The 16829-nt window shown below is 40.2% G+C and overlaps 1 protein-coding gene across 1 annotated transcript; it reads right to left on the bottom strand.

Moving 5' to 3' along the window:
• Positions 1 to 1557: 1557 nt before the first annotated feature.
• On the bottom strand, positions 1558 to 12630 carry prtfdc1b (phosphoribosyl transferase domain containing 1b). The gene is made up of 9 exons (XM_047028540.1): positions 12466 to 12630; positions 11928 to 12034; positions 11610 to 11793; positions 11422 to 11487; positions 3702 to 3719; positions 2624 to 2706; positions 2376 to 2422; positions 2161 to 2237; positions 1558 to 1941 (listed from the first exon to the last, which is right to left on the bottom strand). Exons 1-9 carry the CDS (start codon positions 12514 to 12516, stop codon positions 1894 to 1896), a joined length of 681 nt encoding a protein of 226 aa, XP_046884496.1. The 5' UTR covers positions 12517 to 12630; the 3' UTR covers positions 1558 to 1893.
• Positions 12631 to 16829: the final 4199 nt, after the last annotated feature.

The following is a 16829-nucleotide window of genomic DNA, read 5'->3' as shown; positions in this document are numbered from 1 at the left end:
TTTCTCTTTCTTCCTTCTCTTACATAAACACACACAACCTCAGAAGGGAATCTAAAAAGTGTTCTGATTCTCAGGGCCTTGACAAATGTCTCTTTCATTCCCTCCCAACAGAAGGGGCCACCTGTTCTGAGGATTGGTGGCCTTTGTTGTGGAGGTCATCTTTAGTAAAGGCACTTTCACAAAGCTGTCCTGCCAGGCCAGTTCTACATCAAACCATTCCAAGGGTAACCATAGGCCATTCTTAAAATGGAGGTAAATGTATTTCAACATTTTAAGGGCAATGCAGTCATAGTAGTAGTCCAGTGCATGTTGATCAAAGAATAGATTGTGGCCCAGTCTGTGAAACCGGAATCAAGGGGGCTGTAACACATGCATCTATGTTTGTAATGATGCAATAAGATGTGAATATAAAGTTGCTATTGAACAACTTTAATAGTTCAGTTTATGGGGATTTCTAATTCTGAACTAACTCTTACAGGTCACTGTTTCACTGTGGTCCTAGCTTAGATTACAACAGGATAAGGACTTAACAGTGGTGTGTTTTTTTAAATGTTGATCTGAAGCTGGTCCTTTGCTCAAACACTGGAGTCATGTGTCAGGTGGACACAAAGTGCTCGACAGTTCACACAAGACCTCCTTTGTTCCATTGAATATCTTTAGCCTTTCAACCTAGTGTTTACAAGCTCAAAATCTATCTATACTAAAATAGTTCAACTATTGACAGGTTGTTGCTTTGACCATATGAATGTCCATGGATAAAGTAATGAGAGCAGCATAACAGCAGACAGCATAAACCAAACAATTAAACAGGTTATGATAATATGAATGAATAGTACATTAGAGTATTTCTTAATGGAAAATATTGCTTTCAGAACATCTAGTGGATTGACTCATAATTCGCAACTACTGTGCAAATACATCTAAGAGTGCAGAGTAACATGATGTACAGATGGTTTCAGTCTTGTGAGCAGCACCACAGCAACGAGTTAAGCAACCCATTTATACGAAACTACCTTATTTTCTATTAAGGAGGAAAACCTTAAGTGTAGGCAATTAGAACTAATACGATTTTATTACATTACCGTTATTTATTTCAAACATTCACCCACAAATGATAGACATTAGTTTAGTGTCTGTCTTTTTCAGGCACCAAAACATATACCGTAAATTGTAAGTCATTTTCACACTACATACGTATACTCTGACCTTGAAAACTTCAAATCCCTTTTCCTGTGGCCCTGATCCAAGTAGAACAGTAACGATTACAGGAATACACATGGACAACAAAAATGGAAAGGGCCTTTTCAATCAGAACCTCCAAATACCACAACAGTGCAATCCCTTTCATCCAAAGCTGCATGTTTCAGGCTGTTTCACACAAAGCATGGAGTCTAACTCTGTATTTAAAGCAAATGCCCTTCACTCATTACTCCAATTAAGCCAATGTATGTCAATCAACCTTTTTCTCAATATATTTCAAGATGAAGAATATTGTCCCACATGGATCTGCTGTCAGAATAAGAACACAGTTAGTTCAAATATGCACAAGAATATAAATAGAAGGCAATGAAAAGGCAGTTTTAATGGTTATTTTCTTTTACAAAAAATATGCAATGTCAAGATTTAGAAATTCTGAACAGGTAAGAATATGGAACTAACATTTCACAGTTCTATAAACAAATCAATGTACTTGGGTCCTTATGTAATATATTTAATAGGAGTGGGTTCTGAGGAATGTCTCAATGAATGTAGTAAAGGAAAAGGAGGTGGCTCTCCTTATTAATCAGTCTCCTAACATTTGTGTCACTGACCACTCATGGGAAGCCTGCCCAAGGTTTTTGTGGCACAACATTTCCTGTTCCTCAACAGTTTGCCTACACAGCAGCTCCCCTTTTAAACTTTGTACTTCAGTTTTCCCCTTTCACTCAGTACACATATATGCTGTGGAGAAGAGAGAAAAAAAGGAAAGAAAGTCAAACCGATAAGATAAAATGCATTATAAATGTTGCCAATTGTATTTTTCCCCTTCTGATTTGATGTCATAATAGTGCTTATTAGATCTTTGATTGGAGACTGTTCTTCAACTGACTAACTAGAGAGGGCCAAGCGAAGAGTGCATTGTTAAAATAATAAAGAGGTTAGGGTTGGACAGCAACTTACATTGAGGTCTCTGAAATACTCGTTGTAGTCTAGGGCATAGCCAACTACAAAGCGACTGGGTATCTCAAAACCAACATCTGAGAAGGCAGACAACAGGAAAAGAGAGGAGGTGCCATTGTGAACAAAATACAATTTACATTGTGAAAATGTGAAACTGACGTTTACTATGCTCCATGAGCACAATCAAACAGTATAAAATAAAAACATATACACACAGTCAGGGAGACATCCTGCTCCGTTTAGAACTCTCTTCACCAGCAGTCTGAAATTAATCAAAACACAAATTTTAGATCCCCCAATATCTCCCACCTGTAATACAGAGAAACCTGAGACCCAAATCTGAAACACAGGCCCTTCATTATCTGTCCCTGTCTAGACTGGAAATAGGAAATTGAGTGATTAAGAAAAGCAGGTCCCTTGGGCTCTGTGCAGCTCAATGTCCCAGGTATATACACTCACTCACCCTGCTACTTTGATCATCATAGGCCTGAAGGCCTCCACATGTTTAAGGAGAGTCTTCATTGTCTTCCCTGTGCCTACAATGGCCTGCAGTGGAAACATAAAAGCAAGTGTTTTCGAGATGTCTATCAACACAAATATTGACCAAGCAGTGAGGGATGCATGTTATAGAAGAGAGCAAGACATATAAAGAGTTAGAGTAAGGAAAAACGATAGATAAGCATTCTGTATTAACCACAACAAACACAAAAGGGGAATAGAGTGATACTGAAACCTATCTCACCGCAACCATATAGCCGTGTGGCTTTACAGCGAAAGGGAGGAAGTGGTTGTGTTTTCAAGACCAGGGGGACATCACCACACTTGTGTCTTGTGTTGTCAATGCTTGTTTTTATGAGATCATCACAGGACTAATTATATGTACCATGTTATTTTGGTGACACAGCAGCCATCATTGTCGTTTCAACATGTGTAAATGAAAGTCTTCACTTATAATTTTCTCCTCAAGCAAGCATAGAGAATTTCACAATACCAGAACTGCTATGCTATTCTGGTGAGTTGCATTTACTGTAACAAGTAAATGAACATTGTTGTCTCTTGGGCCATGTTTTGTGATGCGAGAATAAGAATATAGAAAGGAACTGAAACAAAAAAGTCTTAAAGTAAATGTTATGAGGTCTTGTTATGAATGACTGCACAGAAAAATTCCAATTTAGTTTTCATCTGATGTCCAAAAAATGAACCATTTACAGTATTTTAAACTTCGTGTTTCTGTATAGAATAATGATGCAGATAATGATGAATATGATCTTTGAGATACATGGGCAACAAATTGTTGACAAGACCAGAGATGATTTAATCCGTTTTGATGACCCTACCTCAACAATTCTCATTATGGGCCCTCTGCTGAGAAATAAACTTTATTTTTTCCAATTCCAACATTAGGTCTGGTCTGACTCATTCCAGCAGAAAAAAGGCAAGTTCAATTATTACTTTGACCTTCTGAAACATGATGTTCAGTATTTGGCTAATATATCTGAAAGCAATGCAAAAATAAATAATTAATAAGAAGGTTGACTTACCTCCACTATCAAGACATTCTTTCAGGAGCATGTTAGAATGAAAGAAGGAGAAAAGCAAACAGTCATGCATGGTTCAATAAAACACTCATGCATAACGACTTATCTGGAATCCACCAAATGCATTACCAAGACTACATTAGTAAAAGCAACTCGTTGAGATTTATCTGCAAAGTGTTTATCCAAAAGACACCAATCACCACATGAAACCAATGACACACACACAAAAAACTGGTATTTTCAGTATTGGTAATGATGATAGAAGACAGAAGAGTCTCAATATTCACAAGCAACATTCCTGGTGTTGCAACAAAAGTCAATCAGAGGACTGTTGGGCTGACAGGCAGGGACAGACAGCCATCAGTAAATGACATTAAACTCTATCGACATATCTTAATACCTATTTTGCTTGAAAAGTGCCAAGCAAAACTATTGTCCAGTACTACAGGGACAAATCAGGATTCACAGTGATTCTTTATCAACAACAAATAAACAGATATTGTTTATATTTTTCTTCTAATAATGGGAAAAACTATTGTGTAACCATAGTAAATTATACCTTGGTTGAATGGAAGTAGAAGATATTTTTGTTCTGGGAAAATATTCTGCATGCAGACAAAGCTTTGTCACATGTCTTTGTCTGGATTACATCTCAGCAGGGCTGTTAGAGAAACCATAGGCCTATTATTAAGTAGACCAAGCATCAAAGCTGTTCAAAGATGGCATCCCGTTTCCCATTTCTATGGAAAGTGTTCAGTGGCGCATTGAAGCTTGAAAAAACGAGATACAATCCACACCATGTTGAACTTACGGTATGTCCGGTCTTGCGCAGAAGAATGGCTTGTCATGCTCCAGGCTTCGTAATAGGTCTATGCCGTCTTTGACGATCATTAAAAAAATTGGGGTGCTAGTTTCCCCACTTCAAACTCAGCAAAACCTCTACTGAGGGGGGATCGGATGGCTGAGCGGTTAGGGAGTCGGGCTATTAATCAGAAGGTTGTTGTTGGTTCGATTCCCTGCCGTGCGAAATGACTGTGTCCTTGGGCAAGGCACCTCACCCTACTTGCCTCGGGGAGAATGTCCCTGTACTTGTACTGTAAGTCGCTCTGGATAAGAGCGTCTGCCAAATGACTATATGTAAATGTACTGAAAAAACTAGTATTTTGAGCCAGGTTCAATCATTTTTGGGGGGAGGAAGATAGATATTTTGACTTAAGTTAATAGAATAAATCACCGGAACAAGTCGGTTGCCAAAATGTAAATGCAATACCATCAAGATCCATAGGTGCCTTCGCTTCAAACTGAGGAGCGAGGGGTGGGGTCTTGAGAGGAACCTTTTAGATGAAAAAAGAGAGCTGGCAGATTAAGGGGAAGGGTGCCATCTTGTGGTCATTTAACTTCTTTGATAAATCCCACCCTAAGTCTGCTTGTCAAACTACTAAAAATCGAACTCGCAATAATTCTCTAGCTCCTTAATGAAGTCTTTGGAGGTCATTTACAATACATATCCATAAATTTGGAAACCGACTATACCTTGTCTACAACAGGAGCTTCTCTACACCTGATCTTACAGTAACCTCCCTCCATGTGTCAGACCACTGTTTAATTCTCTCTCACCCTCCCTCAATGACTCCAAGGATATCTCACTATTACCTACAGGCATAACTTGTGCACGCATCCCACTCTTCCTCCTCTATTTTCCTGCAAAGAGAATTCTTCTTCTTTGTATCCAACAAACACTCAAATTGAACAGGCCGTCTCCCCTCAAACTTCAAGATGGCTCATGTTGGATGAGCCATCACATTCTGGATCATTCTCGCATTCTAGCTATTCTCAATCAAACTCCCTTCTTAGCCGGGAACAACTGCTGGACCCAAACAAATCTCTATTCATGGCTCTGTTATTAGTGATGGAGGCCCTCAACCACCAAAGCATCCAACCTTTCCTCCAACCAGACTCTCCTAGATTTGTCTGCAGCCTTAAGGCCGATTTATACTACTCTGTTTTCACAGAGACGGACACAGGGAACGCCCTATCCGATGTGGAACGCCCTCTCCGAGCCCTCTCTGAGCCCCTTGGAGAGCTCTACGTGCACCTCCTGATTTTCCAAACTATCCGTCCGCTCGGATACCCCTTGGCTGTGATTGGTCTGCAATTGGTTCCACACACAAAGACGTCATGTGGCAGGCTTCAAAAACGTTGCTCCAACTACTTTTCTGGCGGTGAATTGTTTTCAGCACCCACAGCCTTCTGAGTACTATAAATCCAATGAATCCTCCGTCAACTCTGCCTGTCTGTCTGTCCGTTACGGAGTCGGAGTAGTATAATTTGGCCTTTAGACACTGTCAACCTTCAGCTTTATGGAGCTAGAAAGCTGACAAAAGTATCTGAATTTGAATATGAAATATCTGAAATATTTGTGTGTCGAATTTAATAAAACAAATATTTTGCTGTTGAATATATAATATCTGAATTATTTGTATGCCGAATTTAATAAAACTGAATTATTTTGATCCAACAATACAAATTTCTCAAATTCAGATTGCAGGAATTCAGATTCTTGAAATTCAGATTGCAGGAATTCAGATTCTTGAAATACAGATTGCTTAAATTCAGATTGCGGAAATTCAGATTGCGGAAATTCAGATTCAGATTTAGTCTGAACTAGGCCAAAGGTGAAACAGCTTGCCTTCACAGGGAAAAGTAGACGATTTCAGAACGACCGAATCTAGACATTCTCTGACCGAATTTTACCCCAGAACAAAAGCTACGAGTTGCTCGTTGGAGGAAGAGTATGGAGCAAGTGCTTATGAAACTTGTAAAAACTTGTGTCTTCTCCTCTGCCAAAATCGGCAGTTACTGTTAACAAGTGAGTCGAGATAGTCAGAGGGCGGCGGAGACCGATGGAAGACGCGGAACAACTGGCAAAGCTATTAGCCTATATATTTATGTTCCGTTGTTCTCTTTTCTGTGTTGGAGTTATTTTAAGAGCTTGATGGCATCAACATCCAGCCTGATATAAAATCATGAACTTCAATTGTGTCTCTTAATTATAATACCCACACAGAAAATCCAAGTTGAATTAAGTCACGCTAGCTAGCTACTGTATTACTAATAGCCAATTTTGGATGGTCAAGCATATTTTTCATTGTCTCCATATTCCTATCAAAGTCAATGTTCAGCCTATAGGCTATGTTCATTTCTGAAGTGACATTTCAGATCGGTTATGGATAGTGAAATATTTGCTGTCTGAGAGATCGGACATAGTATTTAACAGCATAGATATAAGGAGTTATCTATGGTTAACAGGATATATCTGTAGTGCGGCCGAGTTTGATTGGATTCATCGTCCACACGTCGTCTGGAAGTCAGTTTCGATCAAATGCCAACGATCTTGCCGACGTATCTTCTACACATCGGGACGTATGTGTGCTATCCCAGATACGTATGTGTGATCTGGGTATTCCTCAAACTAGCAACTCAGTTTGTTCTGAGGTAAAGTTCGGTCGTTCTGAAATCGTCTACTTTTTCCTGTGAAAGCAAGCTGTTTCAGAGCCTGTTTAAGGAGAGCCTGCCCACTCCCTATTAAGTAGCCTGGCTGCCAGCCCAACTTCTCCCCGCCCAAAAAGAAATTTGGTCGGGAAGTTGGGTCTGGATGGTCTCGTATTGGGGACCAACTACAGAAAACCAGAATTTGGGCGAACCAATGAAATTGTCAGGGCGGGCTTTATACGATGATGGACGGATGATCAACAGTAACGTAATCACCTACGACACAAAAGAGCGCTTAAGTTGAATTCGTTTTGAACAAACATGGCTACCGCTGGAGATCTGGGATGTTATGATTCTGCCATCGAGTCTGTTTTAGAAGACATCGACAGCGCATTAATTTTGAAAGAGGAACAGAGAGATGCAATCAAGGCATTTGTCGATGGAAAATATGTTTTTGCCGTCCTTCCTACGGGATTCGCTAAAAGTTTAATTTATCAGCTGGCCCCAATGGTTGCGAAGAAGATGGGACACAATAAAAACCCAGTGGCCATTGTGGTTTCTCCTTTTCTTTTGTGGAGTTGTAATCCTAAACGGAGAACTTGTTCGTATATGCATTGCCCTTTATTGTTTCGCTCAAAAAGGTTGACCGTGTGAACAAGTACTCCCCCTACCCTTAAATGAATTTTACAACACCGGCAAAAATCGTTTGTATTAATCTTCAAGCATACTTCAAGTCTGCTTGCAGTTTAGTCAGTAAAGATTTAGCTGCCTCTCAGTTTAGTTCTGTTGACCATAGATATATATATATTAGTGCTGTCAGTTTAAGGCGTTATTAACGGCGTTAACGCAAACCCAAATTAACGGTGTCAATTTTTTTTCCGCGCGATTAACGCTCTTTTTGGCCTAGCAAACTTTGTAGTTTTTTTTCACATACTGTTGCAACAATTACCGACGTTAGAAAGACTACAACACCCCACCGGATCTAGCTAGACCGGAAATAAAACAACAGGCACGCCACACACACACTTGTTTGGCTTGCGAGCCGGCTAAAGAGTAGTAGCAGAGCCCATTTACAGATATTAGACATTCTCTGGTAGTAGGCTAACGTTACGTTTTGAGTGGATGGCGAGCGCGAGACGCCGAAATGGATGCCAATAAGATTCTGAATGGAAAGTTTACTTTTAAAAAGTTGCCAAATGGTTCCATTGACAAGACCAAAGTGATCTGTGTGTTTTGTCGTTGTAAACTGAGTTATCATCGCAGCACGTCCAGTCTGAAATACTACTTGATGGCCAAGCACACAGCTGATGCGATTCATGCGAATTCTCCGCCCCCTCGTCAAAGCCAGGCGATTGCAATGTTGTTTTCAATAAAAAAATATTTGCACGAAGCAATCCGAACCACTTTTCCATGTTGATAAGAGCTTTAAAATTGAAAAAAGAATGGGACAAAAATAAATCAAGGGACATTTAGAATAGATAAAAATGTGCGATTAATTGATTAAACTATGACATTAATGCGATTAAATATTTTAATCGTTTGACAGCACTAATATATATCTATGCTGTTGACAACAACTATGCGGCGCTTAACATACGTCACATACTCTGTTGCTCTGATTGGTTGTAGATCTATCCAATTGAGCGAAGAGGCATTTGTTTTCCAGGCTCGTTTGAAACACGCCTCGTAGTCAAAGCCCAACGGAGAGTTCTCAGACTCATATTCTGACTAGAATTATGAGTATGACAACGTCAGGCTACCTATTAAGCCCCATTGTACCTAATTTTGTTGCAGTTCCACCCGAGTTCCACCGGGAGTGATCGCGGTCGAGTGCAAAATGAATGGGAGTCTATGGAGCTAAACGGCTAAATTTGTCTCTTTCGCCTGATTGTCGTTGATAAATCTCAGATTTGATTATAGTTTTTGCATGTTCAACATGGATTACACGTCAAAAGTTGAATGAACGAGTACTTAAGTCCTTTCGATTTCTTAAGGGGTAAGTCGTTGTTGCCCATAACACACTAGAATTCTGCTAACGAATGTTGATTGGTTAGTGAAGGACTGACTACGACCAGATATCCCGCTTGATGGCATCCGAAGCAGAACCAGAATGTCAGAGCATTAGCAACATTAGCAACAACATTAGCAAGCCAAAACTCTTTCTGTATTGACAGGGAGAGCCTAACCTGTCAGCTGTGTTGTCGATGCCTCGAGAGTAAAGTGGAAGTAACCAGAGCTTGCTGTCAAGCAGTAGCTCTGGTCGTACGATGTGTATGACGTCAATGCCATTTTCAAAGGCTTTTTAGAACAGAAAGGCGACTTTAAAAAAAATCTAACACCCAGTGGTGTGTGTTTTTTTGCCACCCCTTTCGATTTCAGAATTCAAATTACTAGACAAAAAATCATATCCTGAGAAAAGTGGATTTTGAGGGGTATAGCTCCATAGACCTCCAATCATTCTGCACTCGACCGTTAGCGCCCTCATATGGAACTTGAGTGGAACTGTAACCAGTTCAGAACCCGGAAGTTTCCCGAGAGTGGGAGTTCTCTCTTTATCAGACATTCTCTGCCGTTGGCCTAGTTCAGACAAAATCTGAATCTGAATTTCCGCAATCTGAATTTCCGCAATCTGAATTTTAGCAATCTGAATTTTAAGAATCTGAATTTCAGCAATCTGAATTTCAAGAATCTGAATTCCTGCAATCTGAATTTTAGAAATGTGTATTTTTGGATCAAAATAATTCTGTTTTATTAAATTCGGCATACAAATGATTCAGATATTATATATTCAACAGCAAAATATTTCAGTTTTATGAAATTCGACACAAATATTTAAAATCTTTCATATTCAAATTCAGATACTTTTGTCAGCTTTCCAGCTCCATACAGCTTCTTTTGTCCACGGTGGCTGAAATGGGTAATGCTGGAATTGATGTTGCAGGTTCTACCTGACTGGTAGGTCCTTCTAGGTCCACTTAAGAAGGTACGTCTAAAACCACGCCCCCTAACTTGGTTTTCCCACAAGGATCTGTGTTATGACCTTTTCTTTATCTTCACCAGACCATCAAATCACGTGGCTTCTCCTACCACCGCTACACTGATGATACTCAACCGTTTCTCTCAATCCCACCCTCCGAAAGAATATCAATATGTCGGACATCTCATGTTTGTCATCCCACCACTTGAATGAAACTGAAACCCAACAAGATGGAGCTATTCTCTGCGAGATCCTACCCGGTACAAAAGCTCTCCATCACCATCGATGCCACCATGGTGACAGATTTCTGCTCTGCGAGAAACTAAATAATCATCCTTGCTGAAAATCTAAATATCAAGAATGCAACAGACTTCTCCATCCAGCTGTTAGTCCAGGCCACAGTACTCTTTCATTTAGACTACTGTAACTAAATTGTCACAGGGCTACCAGCGTACACCCTCTGTATATCATCTAGAATGCAGCCACCTACCTAAGTGCCCCATTTACTCCATACCATTCCTGTGAGGTCGCTCCACAACCTGCCTGTCACTGCGATCTGGCACAAAACTCTGACCCTTGAAGAAGCTCTTGTTTTACCCTACTTCACCCTTAACTACGTTGCAGCCCCTCAGACCTCTGGGACGTCATTCAGCCAGTTTGCACTGTGACATTGGGTCACCTTGTGACCCCTACGCAGTGAGAGAAGGGCTCTCTCGCACACCCACCGTGCAGTATTCCTCCTTCTGAGCTCCACAGTGGTGGGCCGATCCCCGCCAACTACATACATCTCCGTAACTAACTTTCATCTAACAAAAGTGGATAGTCAACAGTCAACATCTTCCTCATGGCCATTTCCAATCCTGGATATCAGACCAAGGATCTTTCAAAGAATATAATAAGAAAAGTACAATGTATATTTTGAAAATTAAAGTGGAACTATACCACCGGTGAACATTTTTACTATTCAATAACCTGAAATGGTAAGACAAAGGAAAAAGTTTAGTTTATCAAAAAGTGTAAAAGGCTTTTAAAATGCCTAAAGAATCTGGTTCCTACACCATCAAAAGGCACTTGGAAACTGGAGGAAACTGACAGGAAAAAGTCTGGCAGACTCAAAGTCAGAATCAGAAGACATATCTGAGAGTCAACCGTTTGTGTGATATGCAGCTCACAGGACAATAGCTTCAAGCACAGCTTAATACTGGTTCAAGTAAGAAGGAAAGAAAACTTTAGACCAGTAGTGTATTTATTCACCTTTCCACTGAGGAACGACAGGTCTTCCACCCCCACGATGTGGAGATCCTCTGTTGACTGGTCATTCTAGAAAATGAATATATATCATATATATTTTCTACAACTAGGACAGATTATCTTATATGCAGTTGGCTATTGTTATCAAGCAAGCAGGAATCAAGGAAGGAGTACACTGCTTGGACCCTCACCAGATAGCTCTTGAGGCGGATGAAGTTGACCCTCATGGGGAGGGTGTGGTCAGAGTTGCGGCTCAAGGCTTTGATCTTCTCTACCAAATCAGCACAGAATTGGTAGCCTCCCTTCAGCACACATAACACCACAATAGCATGATCCCCCAGGTCCTCCATTATGTTCCTGGCAAGGCGCTCTGTCCTACAAGGTACATCAAACAGGGTGTGAAGGTCCATTAACTCAATTAGTTACAGGATGAGGGAAAACTATCACACACCTGTGTGTAGAATAGTTTAACAACTTGATGAGACAGTGGATGGATGTACTTCAGTTACCTGTCCATAATCACACCGTGTGGAATGTAGACACATTCCAAATCCTTAGAATAGTGCTCAGGGTAACTGAACAAATCTAAATTGTATCCTGGCCAGTCATCCTTGATCTAGGAGTAAAAGCAATTACATGATATTTGCTAGCCTACAATGTACAATTTATTTGATTTTAACAATCTACAATATATCAAGTCAAGTCAGTTGTATTTATAGAGCACATTTAAAAACAGCCAATGCCGACCAAAGTGCTTTGCAAAATCATCATATATAATATGTTATCATAATGTCAGGTAACTTTGTGAAACTGATTTAATATTGTTTATATTGTATGCGTGTCATTATTACGAAAGTTACTGGAATCACAATCGTCGACAAAATGACCAAATGAGTTACACAGTCTTTGCTGGGACAAGTTAACCACCCAACCAGAAACTTTGAGGCTTAACTAGACTTGCATCCATCCGTTGCCGGCGTTTGCATTTGTGATTCAAGAACTCGGACATTTCCCATATATTTGTATCCAGTTGTATGTTATATTTACCACAACTCCCCTGTCTCTTCCTCCAGATTGGGCCACTAAATTGTCTGCCATGTTGTTTTCAAACCGAGGACAATACTCCTCTTTATAGACCGCGATGTCGTATTCAGAGAAAAGTGGCACAGATCGCGGGGAATACGACGGAGGAGGGGAATACAACTGAGAGAACCGAATGCCTGAGGGAAAATTGATGAGCATTGTACGGTGGCCCTGAAGTGCAAATCACACCCATTAATATGAGTGCATCCCCCAAATGAAAACACTCCCCCCAAATACGAGTCAACTCCCCCCAAATAGGTATGGAGTTAAATCAGGGCCAAATGTTTTGTTAATTCTAAAAATAAATCTTTAGTCGAAAAACTAAAGCTTGACATTGAAAAATTACGTTTTGGTCGAAAACTTGAAAAATAAAACCATGTATTAAAAGAAAAAATAAGTGTACCAATTTTGTTCTCAGGTTGAATAAAATGTTGATAACATTTTGGAATAATTTTGAATAAGTTATTAATTTTCATTTTTCACTTTCATATTTTCAAGTAGTTTCACATTTCATGTTTTCAGATTCAGATTTCTGATTTTTTTTAGTTTTTTTCAGACTTTTAGCCCCAATTCTGCGAAGGGAGCGTGGCTTGAACTCAGAGGCGGGAATTATGAGCGCCTAACAAAGAGGCAGAAGACTCGGCAGTCGGCATGGCGTCCGCTCGGCCAACATAGTCTCACACTTCTTCGTATCTATGACACGGGTTTACACATCTATTTGACACATCAAAAAAAAAATGTCCACCCCGAGGAATCTGTAGCAGCTGATCTTCTCCACTTCGGATCCGTTGATTTGTAGGGGTGCATGCTCCTCCTCCTACCGCCTCCTATAGTCCACAATCATCCCACAATCAACGTCTTGCTGACGTTGAGAGAAAGGTTATCCTGACACCATGATGTCAGGGTATCAACCTCCTCTCTGTAGGCTGACTCGTCACTGTCAGAGATGAGGCCCACGATGGTTGTGTTGTACGCAAACTTAAAATGATCCATGATCACTACAGCCAGTGGTAGTATATTCACAAAGACACTGCAGTTTGTAAACATATTATAAGGTGCTTTGGAGCATTGCATTGTTTTTGTACAGTTTATGGTTTGCATATCATTGACAATAGTGTTTACATTGATTTCGATATGTGTAACCTCATTCTCTAAATAGTGCCTCAAAACCCCACAGCATTAACGCAATAGGTCACTACACTATTACTGGTTGCTAGTTCTTCTTGTTTGACAGAATGTCTGTTGGATGTTGATGAGTTGAATGTTTACTCAGATATAGCCAAATTAAACCCTTATTTTTCACGTCCAAACAACTTCCCCCACATACACATAGATTCCTAGAATAATAATATGATATATTCAGACTTATAGTATGATTATGTCCTTCCCTGCAGCAATCGTCTTATGAAATCACTCCATGGGTGGCAGCAAACCTTTGGTTATCAGCTATAATCCTGAGAATTATGGGATGGACCAGAATAGCGATGACTCCACAGATGATGAGTCGGCACCATGGAAACCCATTGCATCATGGGCAGAAGGTATTTTGACAACAAAGGAATATGCCTCTTTTCATTCAAGACATAAGTATATATTAACTGATACCCAATCACATCTATAGTTATAGTCCACACGGCCAGTATAATGTGGCATTTGCCTCATTACATCAAAATGACACATTGGAAATTGCCTTAGCGTTAAACGTTTTCTGGAATACTTACGCAGTTCTTATGGAAAAGGGGAGGATACAATGACAACAAATGATTTGCTTCACATTATGTTAATGTCATTTTAACTGTGTGTCCTTTAGGCCTCAGTCTAAAGCAGTTAATGATGAAGCAATATTTCAATCCGCTGAACCTGCACAGTTACTTTGGGGAGATTGAAGAGCATCTTTGACAAGAGTGTAACAGACATGGTATTGCAAGTTCCGTTAGAGGTTCATGGGCCACTGTCCGCTCCCACCGGGAGTCGAACTCACCACCGCTGCCTTCCCAAGCGCCACCACTACCAACTACGCCAATGAAAAGCTAGAAAGTCTTTGACGCGGGTGGCCTGCTACATACTTGAGGAGTGAGTTTCACCATACTTAGGCTACATTCACCCCTCAAACTCACTCCAGCCGGCTAGCTGAAGCTAACCAGGTCACGGCACCAGTGTAACAGACGTGGTATTGCAAGTTCCGTCAGAGGTATACGGGCCACTGTCTGCTCCCACCGGGAGTCAAACTCACCACCTCTGACTTCCCAAGCGCCACCACTACCAACTACGCCAACGAAAAGCTAACAATTCATTGATGCGGGTGGCCTGGTAAAAACTTGAGGAGTGAGTTTCACCATACACAGGCTACAAGGGCAAACCTCGGTTCTTCAAACGCACCAGCTCTGCAGTCTGGAACTCCCCCCCACAAATGCAAACTCTCCCCTTTTAAACCCTATAGGGGGGGAAGTCATTTTTTATGTATATTCTATTTCATTTAAAGAATATTGTGTTAAATGTTGGAAAACAAATAAAATTAGTTGAGCATCGTTCACGTCAAATAATTGAAAACTTATTTCACATTGCACTCATCAGTGGTGTGTGTGGATATGTCACATTTAGTTATGATTACCCTAAAGTCAAGGGAGCTTCCTCTGGGAATTTCCTTCCTTTGTATAACAATTTTTTCCCCCCAAAACTGTCAAAGTAGCTATACAATTGAACATGATTATTGCGTGTTTTGTTTGGTAGAAATTGCATCAGTAAATGTAGTTGTCGCTCCACCATAGGACTGTATGCAGCGGGTGGTTAGCTTGGACATGCTGTCTGGACCACCCACTAGCACTAGACAACACATGCATCAGGCTGCCAGCACGGCTGGGTACACATGTCAACAAAATCATTTGTTTTCACTCAGCCAATTGAATGCCACCTCTGAGGGTTCAGGAGTGCTAACTGTATGACAGGGACTGCAAGTGGTGTGGAGGTATTGATTTATAAGTAGTGGATAGCCGTGTCATTATCATATGTGCCATAGTTTTAGTACTGTAGTCAAGAACGGTGCACTTTCACTGACACGTTGATGCCATTTTGATTTATGAGGAAATGTTGAGGTGAATCAGCTTTCTCCTTTTCAGTATTTTCCTAATTCTGTCTGAGCAGCTTCTTGGTCTGAACATTGATCCAGTCTGGTCCAACCATGTTGATATTCTCCCAGAGATGAAAAGTTTGTATGTGCTGGCCTAGGGCCAATAAGCAGGCTAGCTCTGGCATTTAACCATCACTCCCAAGTCAGGGCAAAAGTCCCGTCATAAGCCCCCCCCCCCCCCCCCCCCCCCCCCCCCCCCCCATTCCAGTGATGAGGGGAAATAGGCCAGTATCACACCAGAGGCAAATTATTTGGTTGCATGTGATAATGTGTGTGTCAGAATGCTGTAAGTTTTATTCCCTAAGATGGTTTTGGGTGGGTGCCATCTGACCCACTGGTAAACAGCAGCACATACAGCGTATGAAAGTAACATGCTTGGGCATTCACTGACCTTGTACAACTTTCCCTCTAGAGTTACACAGTTATGTTTACATATTTATGTCACATACAAAAACAAATTCAATTGATTAATTGACTGAGAAGGGATATTCTTGAAGTATTCAAAGATGAAATCCAACTTCTTGGTTGTGTTGTATTACATCGCATTTTAATCCCTTTTTCAACAAAGTAAGTCAAGCACTATGGTGCACATAAACACATGAGCTAAGAACATGAATAAATTCACATAGGTGGGAAAGCAAGTATACAACAGTAGCATACATTATGAAAAAAATACACATAACATATATCCCACACAATATAAAAATTTTGGAAAATGTGAAAAAGATGCCTAACAAATGAATTTCCCTTTTTTGTTACATATTATGGTTGTTAGCGTTTAGAATGGTTTCTAAATATGGATAATAATCAATTGAAAAGTCTGAATTTCTTTTTGTTTTTGATACCAATACCAGTAACTCAAGCATGTTACAGCAAACTAATGTTTAAAAATTAATAAATGCCATTACAACTGGTTGTTGGGAGTTATCGCTCTATTGTGAAAAGTATTGAAAAGCATTGTGTTGTCACAAAGGGGGGAATTAGAATACATATTGAGAAAATTATTCTTCATCATAGAGCAAAAACCATCTCCTGGCCTAAAGTTCAGACCTGGTGTTACCTGCATTAATAGAGCAAGTGTTACTGTTGAAATTATATTATCATAACGACTTCCCTGTTTAAATGGATTCTGATGTAATGTACTGAAAAACAAACTTAGTTACACAGAACCTTGAAAGACATTTTTCTGCTGAAATGATTT

The sequence above is a fragment of the Hypomesus transpacificus genome, chromosome 10, assembly GCF_021917145.1.
Source record: "Hypomesus transpacificus isolate Combined female chromosome 10, fHypTra1, whole genome shotgun sequence".
Lineage (NCBI taxonomy): Eukaryota > Metazoa > Chordata > Actinopteri > Osmeriformes > Osmeridae > Hypomesus > Hypomesus transpacificus.
This window is presented reverse-complemented; position numbering and strand designations above follow the sequence as displayed.

What these genes read in the sequence shown, in the direction of transcription:
- prtfdc1b (XM_047028540.1), bottom strand. Translation starts at nt 12,516, where the DNA reads ATGGCAGACAATTTAGTGGCCCAATCTGGAGGAAGAGACAGGGGAGTT. An exon ending in TCCGCCTCAAGAGCTATCTG is followed by an intron (nt 11,488 to 11,609) that starts GTGAGGGTCCAA and finishes TTCATTTTCTAG; the next exon opens with AATGACCAGTCAACAGAGGA. An exon ending in AGTATTTCAGAGACCTCAAT is followed by an intron (nt 1,942 to 2,160) that starts GTAAGTTGCTGT and finishes TCTTCTCCACAG; the next exon opens with CATATATGTGTACTGAGTGA.